The following is a 14,343-nucleotide window of genomic DNA, read 5'->3' on the forward strand; positions in this document are numbered from 1 at the left end:
GGGACTTATTCTGTAGATTATTGGGCAGCACAGTGGCTGTGGTTAGCACTGCTGCCTCACAGCGCTAGGGACCTGGGTTCGATTCCAGCCTCGGGTGACTGTCTCTGTAGAGCTTGCACATTCTCCCCGTGTCTGCGTGGGTTTCCTCCCACAATCCACAGATGTGCAGGTTAGGGTGAACTGGCTGTGCTAAATTGCCCATAGTGTTAGTCAGGGGTAAATATAGGGGAACAGGTTTACTCTTCGGAGGGTCAGTGTGGACTTGTTGGGCTGCAGGGCCTGTTTCCACACTATAGGGAATCTAATCTAATCCCAGCCAATTAGAGGGTTACCAATATAACTCTGCTATTTTACAAAAGGAGGGAACAAGAATTACAAACAAGCTACATTAATAAAGCGATCCCTAGGTTACAAATGGCTTCCATTCTTGAGTATGTAAGGAGTGGCTTTAAACAGGTTTCTAAAACTGTGAGGGACAAGGATAAGGTGAATAGCCAAGGTCTTTCCCCTACCATGGGGGAGTCCAAAACTAGAGACGCATAGGTTTAAGGTAACAGGGGAAAGGTTTAAAAGGGACCTAAGGGACGTTTCCACACAGAGGGTGTGGAATGAGCTGCCAGAGGAAGTGGTGGAGGCTGCTACAATTACAACATTTAAAAGGCATCAAAGGATGGATGAATAGGAAGAGGTTAGAGAGATATGGGCCAAATGCTGGCAAATGGGACTAGAGTAATTTAGGATATCTGGTCAGCATGGACTGGTTGGACCAAAGAGTCTGTTTCTGTGCTGTACATCTCTATGACTCTAGATTTGTAAACTGATTTGTACTCAAGTCGGAACACAACACCATGCAGTATAAAATAGCCATTCGCGAGCACAAACGGACATTTGCTTTTCCATCCTTATAATTTACATTATAATTGGATCTCAGTCATAAACACAAATGTTTGTAAGTAGGGAATCCCCTGAAGTAGGGGAAAACATTGGAACCATTCTAAAGGATGTGATAACAGAACACTTAACAGATACAAAATGGTATCATATAGAGTCAGCGGGATACACTGCACAGAAACAGACCCTTCAGATCAACTTGTCCACGCTGACCAGATATCCTAAATTAATCTAGTCCCATTTGCCAGCATTTGGTCCATATCCCTCTAAACCCTTCCTATTCATATACCCATCCAGCTGCCTTTTAATTTTTTTTAACAGAATGTCCAATACTCCTGTGTTTTTTGCCTCTCCCCCCACATTACCGCCTACAGCAGTAGTGCTTATTTTTCCCCAGCACCCAGGTTGTGTGTGTGCAGGTGACTGACATAGTGAAGAACAAGTGTATAAATCTTTATCCGTATTCCACCACCAGGAGGAAAGGAAACACCCGAGTGGCCAGTGGATCTCCATTAGTTACCAACATCAAAAGGGACATTCCATGGACAGTGATAATGCACATTTCCCCAACATCCAGCAAACCCGCCTGTTACCCTGTTGGCATAGCAGGCTGCCAACCAACCTCAGACTCACATACCCGGGGCAAATAAACCATGCCGAGCAGGGCAGCAGCAGACTGCCAGATCTTGACCAGATCTTGCGCAGATCCCGGTGGTGATTGGTACCACCCCTTGTGGTGACAGAGATGATATGACAAGGTGGAGAGCACCCATAGAGGCACGGTGCTGAGGCAATGAAGTGAGTTTAGGAAGATGGTGCAAGAAGACTTGCCAGGACTCTTGGAGAAAAAAAACTCGTCAAAGTTGGCACTGAGCTAATTTCGAGGGAGCTTAAGCCCAGAGAGTAGGTGTAGTGTTTGGAACGGGGTTGGCCAGGTTGGATCTCAATGAGATCCCTGATTGGGGCTGTTAACCTGGGCCAATCAGGGAGCCCTGGCTGACACATAGAAACAGGAGTGGCAGGGGCTTTGTTCACGCTAGGTACTAGCTCTGAGCTTGCTGGTCAGAGCCCATGTACTGTGCATGTCTAAGTAAAAGGTGACTTGACGATGGGATACCGGTCTCCGTGCAGTTATGTCACTCGGAATAAATGGGTCATTTCTGGAGTGGAGGTCAAATACCACATTGGCTCAGTGCTTGGGCCCCAACTATTCACAATCTGTGAGAAGGTGAGGACTGCAGATGCTGGGGACATCAGAGTCGAAAAGTGAGGTGCTGCAAAAACATAGCAGGTCAGTCAGCAACACTATACACCAGGTATATTAACGGCATTTTCTTCCTCTGGACCCACAATGAGGAGTCACTGAAACAACTACACAGTGATATCAAGGAGTTCCATCCCACCTTCAAACTCACCATGGACTACTCTCTAGTATCTGTCTCATTCTTGGACACACGCATCTCCATCAAGGATGGGCACCTCAGCATCTCGCTCTACCGCAAACCCACGGATATCCTCATGATGTTACACTTCTCCAGCTTCCACCTGAAACATATTAAAACAGCCATCCCCTATGGACAAGCCCTACACATACATAGGATCTGTTCAGTTGAGGAGAAACATGACAAACACATGAAGGTGCTCAAAGATGCCCTCATAAGAATGGAGTACAATGCTCAACTCATCAACTGCCAGTTCCGACATGCCACAGTGGGAAACCGTAATGACCTTCTCACGAGACAGACACGTGCTGCAACTGACAGAGTACCCTTCATTGTCCAGTACTTCCCAGGAGCTGAAAAACTACGCCATGTCCTTCGCAGCCTGCAACACATTATCAATGAGGATGAGTACCTCGCCAAGACCCTTCCCATACCTCCACTTCCCACCCTTAAACAACCACCAAACCTCCAACAGCTCATTGTTCACAACAAACTGCCCAGCTTTCAAGGCAACACCATACAACCTTGTCACGGTAGGCACTGCAAGACGTGTCAGAGTGTCAACATGGATACCACCATTACGCATGGGGACACCTCCCACCATGTACATGGCAGGTACTCATGCCACTCAGCCAATGTTGTCTATCTCATACGCTGCAGGCAAGGATGCCCTGACACATGGTACATTGGTGAGACCGAGCAGAGGCTACGGCAACGGATGAATGGACACCGCACAACAATCACCAGACAGGAGTGTTCCCTCCCAGTCAGAGAACACTTCATTCGACCTCGGATCTTCGGGTGACCATCCTCCAAGGCAGACTTTGAGACAGGCAACAACGCACAATGGCCGAGCAGAGGCTGATAGCTAAGTTCGGTTCCCATGGGGATGGCCTCAACCGGGACTTTGGGTTCATGTCACACTCCAGGTGACCCCACTGCACTACACGCGCACATACACACACACACACACAGAGACATTCATTGATAGACACACACATACTCCTACAGAACCATACACTCACGCAGATCCTCTCTCATACACAAGCTCTCTCTCATACGCTCACACAGACACCCACACTCACACCCCCCATCACAGACTTATACTCCTTTACACTCACACACATACACACTCTATCACAGACACTCATATATACGCACCCCCCCCCAAAACACACGCACACACATGTAAGTTTGTGAGGTGAATTTTTACTTGTAGAATTACATTTTATTTTGCTGAAAAACTATGAATCCATGTAAGATTCTGTAAATCCCTTTTTTAGATTAGAATCAGTCTGACCATTGGGGCACAGTCAGCCTCACACAGGGCACCTCACACCGTCAATGCATTATCTGGGCCGACATGGCACCTATTGTTAAAGGTCACTTGAGAATGTACCTTTCAGAAAGTTCTGGAATTTACATGTGAAAGAACTGAAACCAACATGGTCATTCTAATAGATGAGAGACTTAACAAACAATCCAGGTCTTTTGCAATATATCATTTCAGTCCCATCACACTGTAAACTTTTGCTATAAATTCTGTGTCTTACGATCTTATACTCCACAACCACCTGATGAAGGAGCAGCGCTCCGAAAGCTAGTGCTTCCAAATAAACCTGTTGGACTGTAACCTGGTGTTGTGGGATTTTTAACTGTCCTCAACAAGAAGCTTCCTTAAAAGGAATACTCAATGTTCCCCCCACCACCGCCTTCTGAGGCAGAGAGTTCCATAGTCACAATCCTACAGGTAATTTGATAGCTATCAGGACTAAGGGCCAAGATAAGCTTTCTTTCTTTCCTCAGGTCACTTGTAGACTGGGGTGGTACAGTGGCTCAGTGGTTAGCACTACAGCCTCACAGCACCAGGGATTTGGGTTCAATTCCCGCCTTGGGTGACTGTCTGTGTGGAGTTTGCACATTCTCCCCGTGTCTGCGTGGGTTTGCTCCGGTTTCCTCCTACAGTCACAAAGATGTGCAGGTTAGGTGGATTGGTCATGCTAAATTGCCCACAGTTTAGGTGCATTAGTCATAGAGAAATGGGTCTGGATGGGCTACTCTTCAGAGGGTCGGTGTGGACTTGTTGGGCCGATGGGCCTGTTTCCACACTAAATTACACATAGTGCCCAGGGATGTGTAGGTTAGGGTGGATTGGCCATGCTAAATTGTCCATAGTGTCCAGGGATGTGTAGGTTAGGGTGAATTGGCTGTGCTGAATTGCCCCATAGTGCCCAGGGATGTGTAGATTAGGTGCATTAGTCAGGGGTAATGTAGGGGAATGGGTCTGGGTGGGTTACTCTTTGGAGGGTCAGTATGGACTTGTTGGGCCGAAGGGCCTGTTTCCACACTGTGGGGATTCCATGAGAAGGAGGATTCTGCAACTTTTGCACAATCATTCCGAAACTTGCCTTGTGGTGTCTCTCAGAAGAGACGAATTCCTGGATAATTATTGCCTGCACTGTTGCTGATTGAGAAATCACCGGGATGATTAAAAACGAACTGAACATAATCCCGACCCCCCCCCCCCAAACTCCTTTCCTATTCTCCCAGATCTTTCTCCTTCTGGTCCTTTTGCCTGTGGGTGGGTGTGACTGGACTAGGAGGGGTGGGGAGTTTCTCCCCCCCCCCTGACCTGCCTGGGTTTTGCTCAGCTCCCGTGGCTGTTTCCTGTCGCGCCCTTAAGGGGTGGGTCCCTGACAGATGTACCTGCCGACGCAGACGTGGGCGTGTGACTTGGACAACCTGGAAGGCAAGAAGGAGGAAGTTGCCTCTCTGCCTGGCTCCTTGGGACTCTCTGCAACTTCTCCCAGCTCCCAATGTCAGCCTCTGCAGTCTTTATTCTGGACCTTAAAGGCAAGGTAAGGGGGGGGGGGAGTTGAACCTGCATGGCTCAGGGGTAGGTGGGAGTTGTTCCTGTCCACACGACTTGGAGTCTAGATTAGTCTGGAGTCTCTGCCTCCCAGAGATTTAGTAGGTCAGAAGCACTCCAGCCCTCACCTTTTCAGCAGCTAAAGATGGACATCAACTGTGAAATGAGGCAGTTAATGTTGTTGTGAGTTAATCTGGCTTTTGCAAACAAATGCCGAATCATACTTGGGTTTGATGTGGCAAGCCTTTAATGATGTCACTGTATCTGCACTTAAGAGGGCTTTTTAATTCTTAGAAGGTACATACTAATTTCTCGACTTTTGCCTGGTTTAACGTCACATGGTTTGTTTTAATTTCCAAAGGTAAAGTTCCTACTTCTAGCTGCCCAGATCTTGGTAATCTGCATTGTACACAGCAGTAATCAAACTGGTAGCGTACTCAGCAGTATTCGCCGGTTTAATGTTACTAACTCAGTGGATGGCTTCCTTAGCCCAGAGTCCGAAGATCCTGGGTTCAGGTCTCGCTCCAGTGAACTGAGCGTTGAGAAAGAAAATGTAAACTGATGCCCCACTGTTGCCCCCAAGTCTGGGGGTTAGTGCAGTGGTGGGTGACTCTGGGATGAGATATTCAACGGTATTGGCTCCCTCAGGTTAAAAAAAAACATGCTGTGTTGTGATTTCACAAAGAAATGGGAGGTTTTCCCTGGTCTGTATTTATCCCTCAAATGATTTCGCAAGCAAAAAACCCTAGATTATTAATGATTGTGGGAGCTTGTGTTTTTGCGGTTTAACAATCTGTGTTCACGGGATGTGGGTGTTACTGGTTAGACCAGCATCTGGTGCCCATCTTTAATTGCCATTGAGAAAGTGGGGGTTTGGCATAAGATTTGAGTTATAAGGAGAGGTGAGACAGGTTGTGAATTTTTTTCACTGGAGTGTAGGAGGTTGAGAAGTGACCATCACAAAATCATGAAGGGTATAGATAGAGTTGATGGCAGTTGTCTTTTCCCAAAGATGGGGAATTTCAAGACTAAGGGCACATTTTAAACGTGCGAGGAGAGAGATTTAAAAGAGGCATGGGGGGGTGCAATTTTTTTTATGCAGAGGGAGTTCATGTGTGGAATGAATTTCCTGAGGAAGTAATGGATGTGGGTACAGTTACAACATTTAAAGAACAGCCAGGTAAGTCCACGAATAGGAAAGGTTTGGAGGGTTATGGACCAGGAGCAGGCAGATCAGACTAGTTTAGTCTGCGATTATGTCTGGCGTGGACTGATTGGCCCGAAGGATCTGTTTCTGTGTTGTATGGCTTGTACCCAGTCTATTATGATTTGGAGACGCCGGTGTTGGACGTGGGTGATCAGGTGACAATCACCTGATGAAGGAACAGCGCTCTGAAAGCTAGTGCTTCCAAATATACCTGTTGGACTATAACCTGGTGTCGTGATTTCTAACCTCATTTTATTAGGTAGCAGAGAGTGGGCAAGGTTCCCAGAGTTATTACAGTTCTTAGACAGGTACACCAGTTTCAGCTCCTGTGCCTCCTCATAATGAGGAGGGATAAAACTGGCTCCCTTTCGTTACTCACCCACAGACTCCCTTCTTCCCCCCCCCCCGGACCTTGGTTGCTTGCTTGCTTGCTTGCTACAATGTAAAATTGAAAAGGATCACCAACCTTGTTGATGACATTCTCCGAGATTAAATTATTATAAAAGGAGCCCATTTCTTAAGTTAACAAAAGAGTGAGTTTATGAGTTACTAGACATTGGAAGAAAGAATAACATGACACACATACACGCAGATTAGAAATGAGAAGTGAGTTTGAAGAAAAATGATGGAAGTTATAAGATTAGATTCCCTACAGTGTGTAGGGACAGGCCCTTCGGCCCAACAAGTCCACATCGACCCTCCAAAGAGTAACCCACCCAGTCCCTTTTCTCTCTGACTAATGCACCTGACACTATGGGCAATTTAGCATGGCCAATTCACCTGGTTTGCACATCTTTGGACTGTGGGAGGAAACCGGAGCAAACCCACGCAGACACGGGGAGAATGTGCAAACTCCACACCGGCAGTCGCCCAAGGCCAGAATCGAACCTAGGAGCCTGGTGCTGTGAGGCAGCAGTGCTAACCACTGAGCCACCGTGCCACCCTAATATGTTTAGGTTAGTTTCTGGATTGTTTCTGAACAGTGGATAGTGTCAATGGCTAAGCAGTTGATTGAGATTCCTGGCACGTTAGTTGAAATTCTTTTATCCTGTTTACATTTGTCTGTCTGACTCCTACTGGCACTCAAAGAGAATCATTTTACCTTCGGTGCAGGGGTGCCTAGTGGATTGTTCTTCCAATGGTGACTTTCATGCGCACTAATGTTAGCATCCGAGCTAGTTCACATGGATACCCCATTAGAACAAATGGGCACCTTTGATTTGATTTATTACTGTCACATGTACTTAAATACAGTGAAAAGTTTTGTTTTGCGTGTTGTACAGGCAGATCAAACTCTACAGAGATCACAGGGTGATTGAACAGAGTGAGGAAAACAAAGTTCCGGCTGCAAAGAAGGTGCAGAAAAAGCAAGATTGACGTTAGATTTGAAATTAGAAGTCCATTCAGTCATCAAAAATAGCAAGGAAGAAGCTGTTCCTTAAACTTTTAGATCTTTTCCGTTTAAGCTTCTGCCAGGAGGAAGGGGGTGAAATAGATTATAACCAGGGTAGGAGGAGTCTTTGATAATGTTGGCTGTTTTCCTAAGGCAGCAGGAAGTGTAGATGGATGGAAGGTTGGTTTGCGTGACGGACTGGGCTGTGTTCACAACTCTGTAGTTTCTTACTGTCCTGGGCAGAGCAGTTGCCATATCAACCGTGATGCATCCAGATAGAATGCTTGCTACGTTGCAACTCTAGACGTTGGCGAGGGTCCTTATGGATTTGCCAAATTTCCTTAGCCTCCTACGGAAGAAGACGTGTTGAGTGCCTTCTTGACTGTCCGTTCAATAGCACATTGGTTTCCGTTAGCGCACACAGACAAGTGTTGAAGTGCCTTTTGCCCTCTATTTTTGAAAGGGGAAGAAGGCACAAAACATGTTTTGCCCAGACTGCTGTGCTACCTACCGTCATGTTAGCATTCTGCGATAACTCACAAGCGGTTACAGATTTCTTCCATTTTAAGTCCATCCCTTTGAATATTCCTTGACACCTCACCAGGCGATATAGTCCAGGTTCTCTCTCTATCCAGCTACCTACTGATTTTGCATTCTTTAGATTATGTGTGTTTTTTTTTCAAACAAACATGTATGTATATCAGGTCCAGTAGGCTTTTCCAGAACTAGAGGGCATAGGTTTAGGGTGAGAGGGGAAAGATATAAAAGAGACCTAAGGAGCAACTTTTTCATGCAGAGGCTGGTACGTGTATGGAATGAGCTCCCAGAGGAAGTGGTGGAGGCTGGTGCAGTTGCAACATTTAAAAGGCATTTGGATGGGTATGTGAATAGGATGGGTTTGGAGGGATATGGGCTGGGTGCTGGCAGTAGGGACTAGATTGGGTTGGGATATCTGGTCAGCATGGATGGGTTGGACCAAAAGGTTGGTTTGCGTGACAAACTGGGCTGTGTTCACAAACTCTGTAGTTTCTTACTGTCTCTATGACTCTATATAAAAGTTCAATATTTCCACAAATACTTTGGGGCTGTTTGGGTGTCATGACACTATTGATGGCTCACACAATTTGCCTGAAAACATGTAGTTGTACTTCTTGCTATCGTACAAATAAGCCTTCTTGTTTTCAAAGAACAGTGCTTGTTCTATAGATACTTTACAGTGGTGTATCCTCTACCACTAAGTACTAGGTTGGGCAAAAACAGAGGATTGGTGGCAGTGAGCTTCTGCCAACACCCATCACCCAGTACCACACACTGATAGAGGTGGCAAATACCACAAGGTGTGAGCAGTGGTCCATCTGGGTAAATACGATGACGAGTGAGTTGCATTCTTGAACTGCAGCTGTCCATGTCTGGGACGGCATGGTGGCTCAGTGGTTAGCACTGCTACCTCACAGCACCACGGACCCAGGTTCAATTCCGCCCTCGGGTGACTGTCTGTGTGGAGTTTGCACATTCTCCCTGTGTCTGTGCGGGTTTCCTCTGGGTGTTCCAGTTTCCTCCCATAGTCCAAATGTGTGCAAGTGAGGTGAATTGGCCGTGCTAGATTGCCCCTAGTGTTCAGGGATGTGCAGGCTAGGTGGGTTAGCCATGGGAAATGCAGGGTAGGGATAGTGTAGGGGGTGAGTCTGGGTGAGATGCTGTTCAGAGGATCGGTGAGGACTCATTGGGTCGAACAGCCTGCTTTCACACTGTAGGTACACCCACAGACCAACCAAAAAGGGAGAAAGTTCTAAAGAACTCTGAACTGTCCTGAGATTGCGAAAGGCGCTATAAAAATGCAGGTCTTTCTCTCCCGGTGTTGTGAGGAAATCTCTGTTTGTCTTCAAATGGGCACTGAGTGAACCCTGGAAATCTGAAATGAAGTCAGAAAGCGCTGGAGAAAGTAGCCTACCCCTGACCCACAGATCCATCTGAACTTAACTGCCCTCTGAAATAGGTTGCAAGCCACTCAACTCAAGGGACAACTAGGGATGGGTAAACAACGCTGGCCTAGCCAGGAGTGAGTCAAGATCGACCCGAGTTGCTGTTAGCCTTTTGAGATGGGTACGTCAGATGCTACATCAGTCTTTTCATTGACAGAGCATTTCCTCCACAGTTATCCTGACCAATATTTCTCCTTCAAACAGTGTCAGGTTAACAGGTTGTTTACCTCATGGCTGTTTGTGGAATGTTGCTGCACTCCCAAGATGTTTGACTATAAGTCAATTCCTCCAACGTACTTTATGATTCTTATATGCGAAACATTTTCTGTCGATAGGATCATTTGAAAGATTCAGCACAGAAAGAAGCCATTCAGCCTGTGGTACTTGAGTGTTCTAATTATTCCCAATTATTAAACTCTTTCACCATCCTCTTGATTTTTCTTTATATCTTCAAACGTTTACCTTTCGAATGTTACCATTGAACACTTTAATCAGCCCTTCAGGCAATGCAGTACAAATCAATTTGACTCACTGTGTTTAACAAAACAGAATCTGTGATCTTGGATTGTAAATGTTTCTGTCACCAGGAAGTTTCTGTTTACTTCCTCAATCAAACATCTCTGATCAAGTAACCTCTTAATCAATCAAACCAAAATGTGGAGGGGGGCAGGGAGTGATGGTGGAGGTTGTTGGTCGGGGAGTTCCCTGATGCATTGGGTAAGGTGTTGCTGTGGGGAGATCATAGAATCCCCACAGTATGGAAACAGGCCATTTGGCCCGGACCAACACTACAAAGAGCATCCCACTCCCTGGATTTCCCATGGCCAATCCACCCTAACCTGCACATCCCTGGACACTATGGGTAATTTAGCATGGCCAATCCACCCTAACCTGCACATCCCTGGACACTATGGGCAATTTAGCATGGCCAATCCACCCTAACCTACACATCCCTGGATATTATGGGTAATTTAGCATGGCCAATCCACCCTAACCTAGTAACTTTTTTTTTAAAAAAGTTTTGTGATTTACATATGAAAGTGGAACTAACATGATCATTCTAACAGATGAGAGACTTAACAAACAATCAAGGTATTTTTTCAATGTATAATTTCAATTACATCACACTGCAAATTTTTGCTATAAATTCTGTGTCTTACAATTGTGTCCTCCACAATCACCTGATGAAGGAGCGTTGCTCCGAAAGCTAGTGCTTCCAATTAAACCTGTTGGACTATAACCTGGTGTTGTGGGATTTTTAACTTTGTACACTCCTGTGAAGTAACATTCCTGTGAAGGTAGTTTTGCCACTCTTAAAGGTGTGATATGTTAATTGCAAATTGTTGTTACTTATGTGGAGATTAAATATAAAATTTCAGACTTTCTAAAAGCCAAAAAAGGTATCAAATTCCATTTCATTTACAACCAATTTGAAGTCAGTCACTTGCAGTGAGCTGTTGCTACAGATGCTGGTAAAAGGTAATGAAGGCAGAGTTTAAATTGAAAGGGATGATTCTTTGTAAGTAAAGTTAACAAAATATCAAATACTGTACCATATGCCGATAGAGTGTACTTTATTGGCTCAAAACAGAAATCTGACGTTACTCGATAGTGACTGGCCCGCCATTTTGAAATCTGGGTTGCTATGGCCACTGCATATCCCATTTAGTTTGCCACAAGAATAGTTTTGACTTCACTCCTCAAGGTTACAAATCAAACTGCACGTGTTGGAATTGAACAAGAAGGGAGCGCACGTGGGAGGTGATGACCTAGTGGTATTACCACTGGACTTAATCCAGAGACCCTGATAATGTCCTGAGTTCAAGTCCGACAACAGTAGATGATGGAATTTGCAGTCAATTGGATTTAAGACTCTAATGACGTCCATTAAACCACGATTGTTGTGAAAATCCCTCTTGTCCTTTGCTGGTGTGACTCTCCAGACCTCCAGCAACATGGTTGACTCTTAATTGCCCTCTGGGCAATTAGGGGTGGGGCAATAAATGCTGGGCCTGGCCAGTGACAGTCACTGACACCCACATCCAGTGAGACACAGCACCCCCTTGCCAACTCCCACTGGAGTCTCACAAGAATCGCAGATTAATATCTGGAGAAAAGATTGTTCCTGAAATAGGAAAAAAGAGACAAAGGTGGCTAAATAGTGATCGATCGTTTGATAAACCTTGCGTATTTTGCATTTAGTTCAGACTGGGTGTAACCATTCTCTCAGGACATAGCTGGTGCAGGAAAAGTCATCATTTATTGCTCATCCAGGAAGCAATTGGTGACAAGTGTGTTCCTTAATAATGGGAATGTCTACTGCAGGATGGAGTGCTGCTGAGCAGATATGGAAAGAAGTTGACCAAAAGTTGACTTCAGGCCTGGTCCTGCTGGTATGCCTGGCCCACAAGGTCTGGTATTCGGATCTGCTCAAAGTTCCTTGATGTTACAAGCATTTGGTTCCTGTGCCCTGCAGCTGTGGCAGTAGATGAAGGAGTTTAGATTAGATTCCCTACAGTGTGGAAACAGGCCCTTCGGCCCAACAAGTCCCCACCGACCCTCTGAAGAGCAAACCACCCAGTCCCACCACCTTCTGGCTCATGCACCTAACACTATGCGCAATTTGAGTTGACGAAGAGGTTAGAGTGGCACAATAGTTAGCACTGCTGCCTCACAGCACCAGGGACCCAGGTTCGATTCTATCCACGGGCGACTGTCTATGTGGAATTTGTACATCCTCTCCGTGTCTGTGTCTCCCACAATCCAAAGATGTGCAGGTTAGGTGGATTGGTAAGTTGCCTTATAGTGTCCAGGGATACAGATGGGAGTATTTGGAACGGTCTTCAAAAGAGGCAGCAGAAACTCTGAGCCCCAATGAGCTCATTTATATGGTGCCGTCTTACATAACTGTGGAAAAGGCAGAAACCATCTGCACACAGCAAGCTGCCCCAGCATCAACATGACAATGATGGTTTTGGTGATGTCGGTTAAGGGGTAGATATTGGTCAGGGCGCTTGAAGATAACTCTGGTCCGAGCTGACTCATTACACCTTGTACATCTACCTGAGAGGGCAGACAGCTGTGAGTAGCAAGAAAGGGGAGGGCAGTGATGTTTAGGCTCATCTTGTGGCTCAGGGGGTAGCGTCCCTGCGTCTGAATCAGAAGCTCGGTTTGAGCCCCACTCCGGCACTTGGAAGCCAAGAAAGATGTGTTCATAACATGGAATTAATGAGGTACAATCCCAGAGGTCTTATGAGGAGAGATTGAGCAGTTCAGGCCCGTACTCTCTCTCGAGTTCAGAAGAATGAGAGGAGATCTAATTGAGGTATAGAAGATGCTAAAGGGGAATTGGCAGAGCAGATGTAGAGAATCTCTGCTCATGTGGGACAATCTAGAATGAGAGGTCATCGTTTTAGGATAAGGAAGGGCAGATTTAAAACAGAAATGAGGAATTCCTTCTCTCAAAGGGTCATGAGTCTGTGGAATTCACCAGCCCTCAGGGTTGTAGATGTTGAACATCGATTAAATTTAAGGAGGAGCTAGACAGATTTTTGATGACTAATGGGTTAAAGGGTTAGGGAGAGCGGACGGGCAAGTGGAGTGAGGCTGAGATGGTCCCGGTGAACAGTGGGGCAGTCTGGTGGGCCTGAATGGTCTGCTGTTGCTCCAGACTCTTCCGTCCTTGTGTATCAACCTGCGACAGGCAGTAAGGACAGGGGAATCTCTGAGTTAGTCACACTCAGCGGAGAGTGATGCACCGCTAGCTGCAGCCTCTGGATTCAGGCCAGCAAGCAGCTCCATGGAAAGCAAGACATCAACGTGTACAGTGTCTGCCTCCTGTGTCTCTAGTTGTCTTCTAACTCGAGAATCCTTTCCTGAATCTTTCCGTCGGGGCAGCTCCTGATATGTCGGAACTACAAAGGGGATGTGGATATGTCGGAGATCGAGCACTTCATTCCGATGTTAACACAGAAGGAAGATGAAGGGGCCGTGTCTCCGCTGCTGACTCGTGGCAAAGTACACTTTCTGTGGATTAAGCACAGCAACCTGTACTGTATCCTTTCACCATCTGGTGGGAAACCTGAGCTCGGAATGGCCTGGAGCCATTGGTGAGAATAGACTCACAGGCTCTTCAGACAGTTAGACTGTTTGGTTATAGATTAGTCTGTGCTGGAAAGCTCAGTGAGGTGTCCGGGGCTTGTCACTATCTATTGGTGTTAACTTCATTGTGTGTTCACACCCTGCACCCCCCCCCCATCTCTATTCCACATACGCCCACTCTTTCTCTCTCGCTCTCTCTTCCCCTCCTCTCTTTCTCACTTCTCCCTAACTAACTCTCTCTTCCATCCCCCGTCTCTTCTTCTCTCCCCTCCTCCAGTCTCTCTCTCTCCCTCTCCCCTCCCCAGTCTCTCTCTCCCTCTCCTCTCCCCTCCCCCAGTCTCTCTCTCTCCCTCTCCTCTCCCCTCCTCCAGTCTCTCTCTCCTTCTCCTCTCTCCTCCCTCAGTCTCTCTCTCCCTCTCCCCTCTCCCCGCCTCCTTTCCCTCTCCCCTCTCCTCGCC

General features: G+C 46.4%; 1 protein-coding gene and 1 pseudogene across 1 annotated transcript in view; both read left to right on the top strand.

The window, feature by feature from the left end:
- Positions 1-2,394: 2,394 nt before the first annotated feature.
- Positions 2,395-3,266, top strand: LOC148136392 (uncharacterized; annotated as a pseudogene).
- A 1,799-nt stretch (positions 3,267-5,065) lies between these two features.
- Positions 5,066-14,343, top strand: part of LOC122552367 (AP-1 complex subunit mu-1-like) — a 44,764-nt gene continuing 35,486 nt past the window's right edge. Inside the window, exons 1-2 of the mRNA XM_087983096.1 lie at positions 5,066-5,191; positions 13,682-13,838. Of these exons, the coding sequence (XP_087839222.1) occupies positions 5,150-5,191; positions 13,682-13,838 (199 nt within the window). The 5' untranslated portion in view covers positions 5,066-5,149. The remainder of the gene's footprint in view (positions 5,192-13,681; positions 13,839-14,343) is intronic.

This window comes from Chiloscyllium plagiosum, unplaced genomic scaffold (assembly GCF_037043375.1).
Source record: "Chiloscyllium plagiosum isolate Xiang-an unplaced genomic scaffold, Cpla_swu_hap1 HiC_scaffold_45, whole genome shotgun sequence".
Classification (NCBI taxonomy): domain Eukaryota; kingdom Metazoa; phylum Chordata; class Chondrichthyes; order Orectolobiformes; family Hemiscylliidae; genus Chiloscyllium; species Chiloscyllium plagiosum.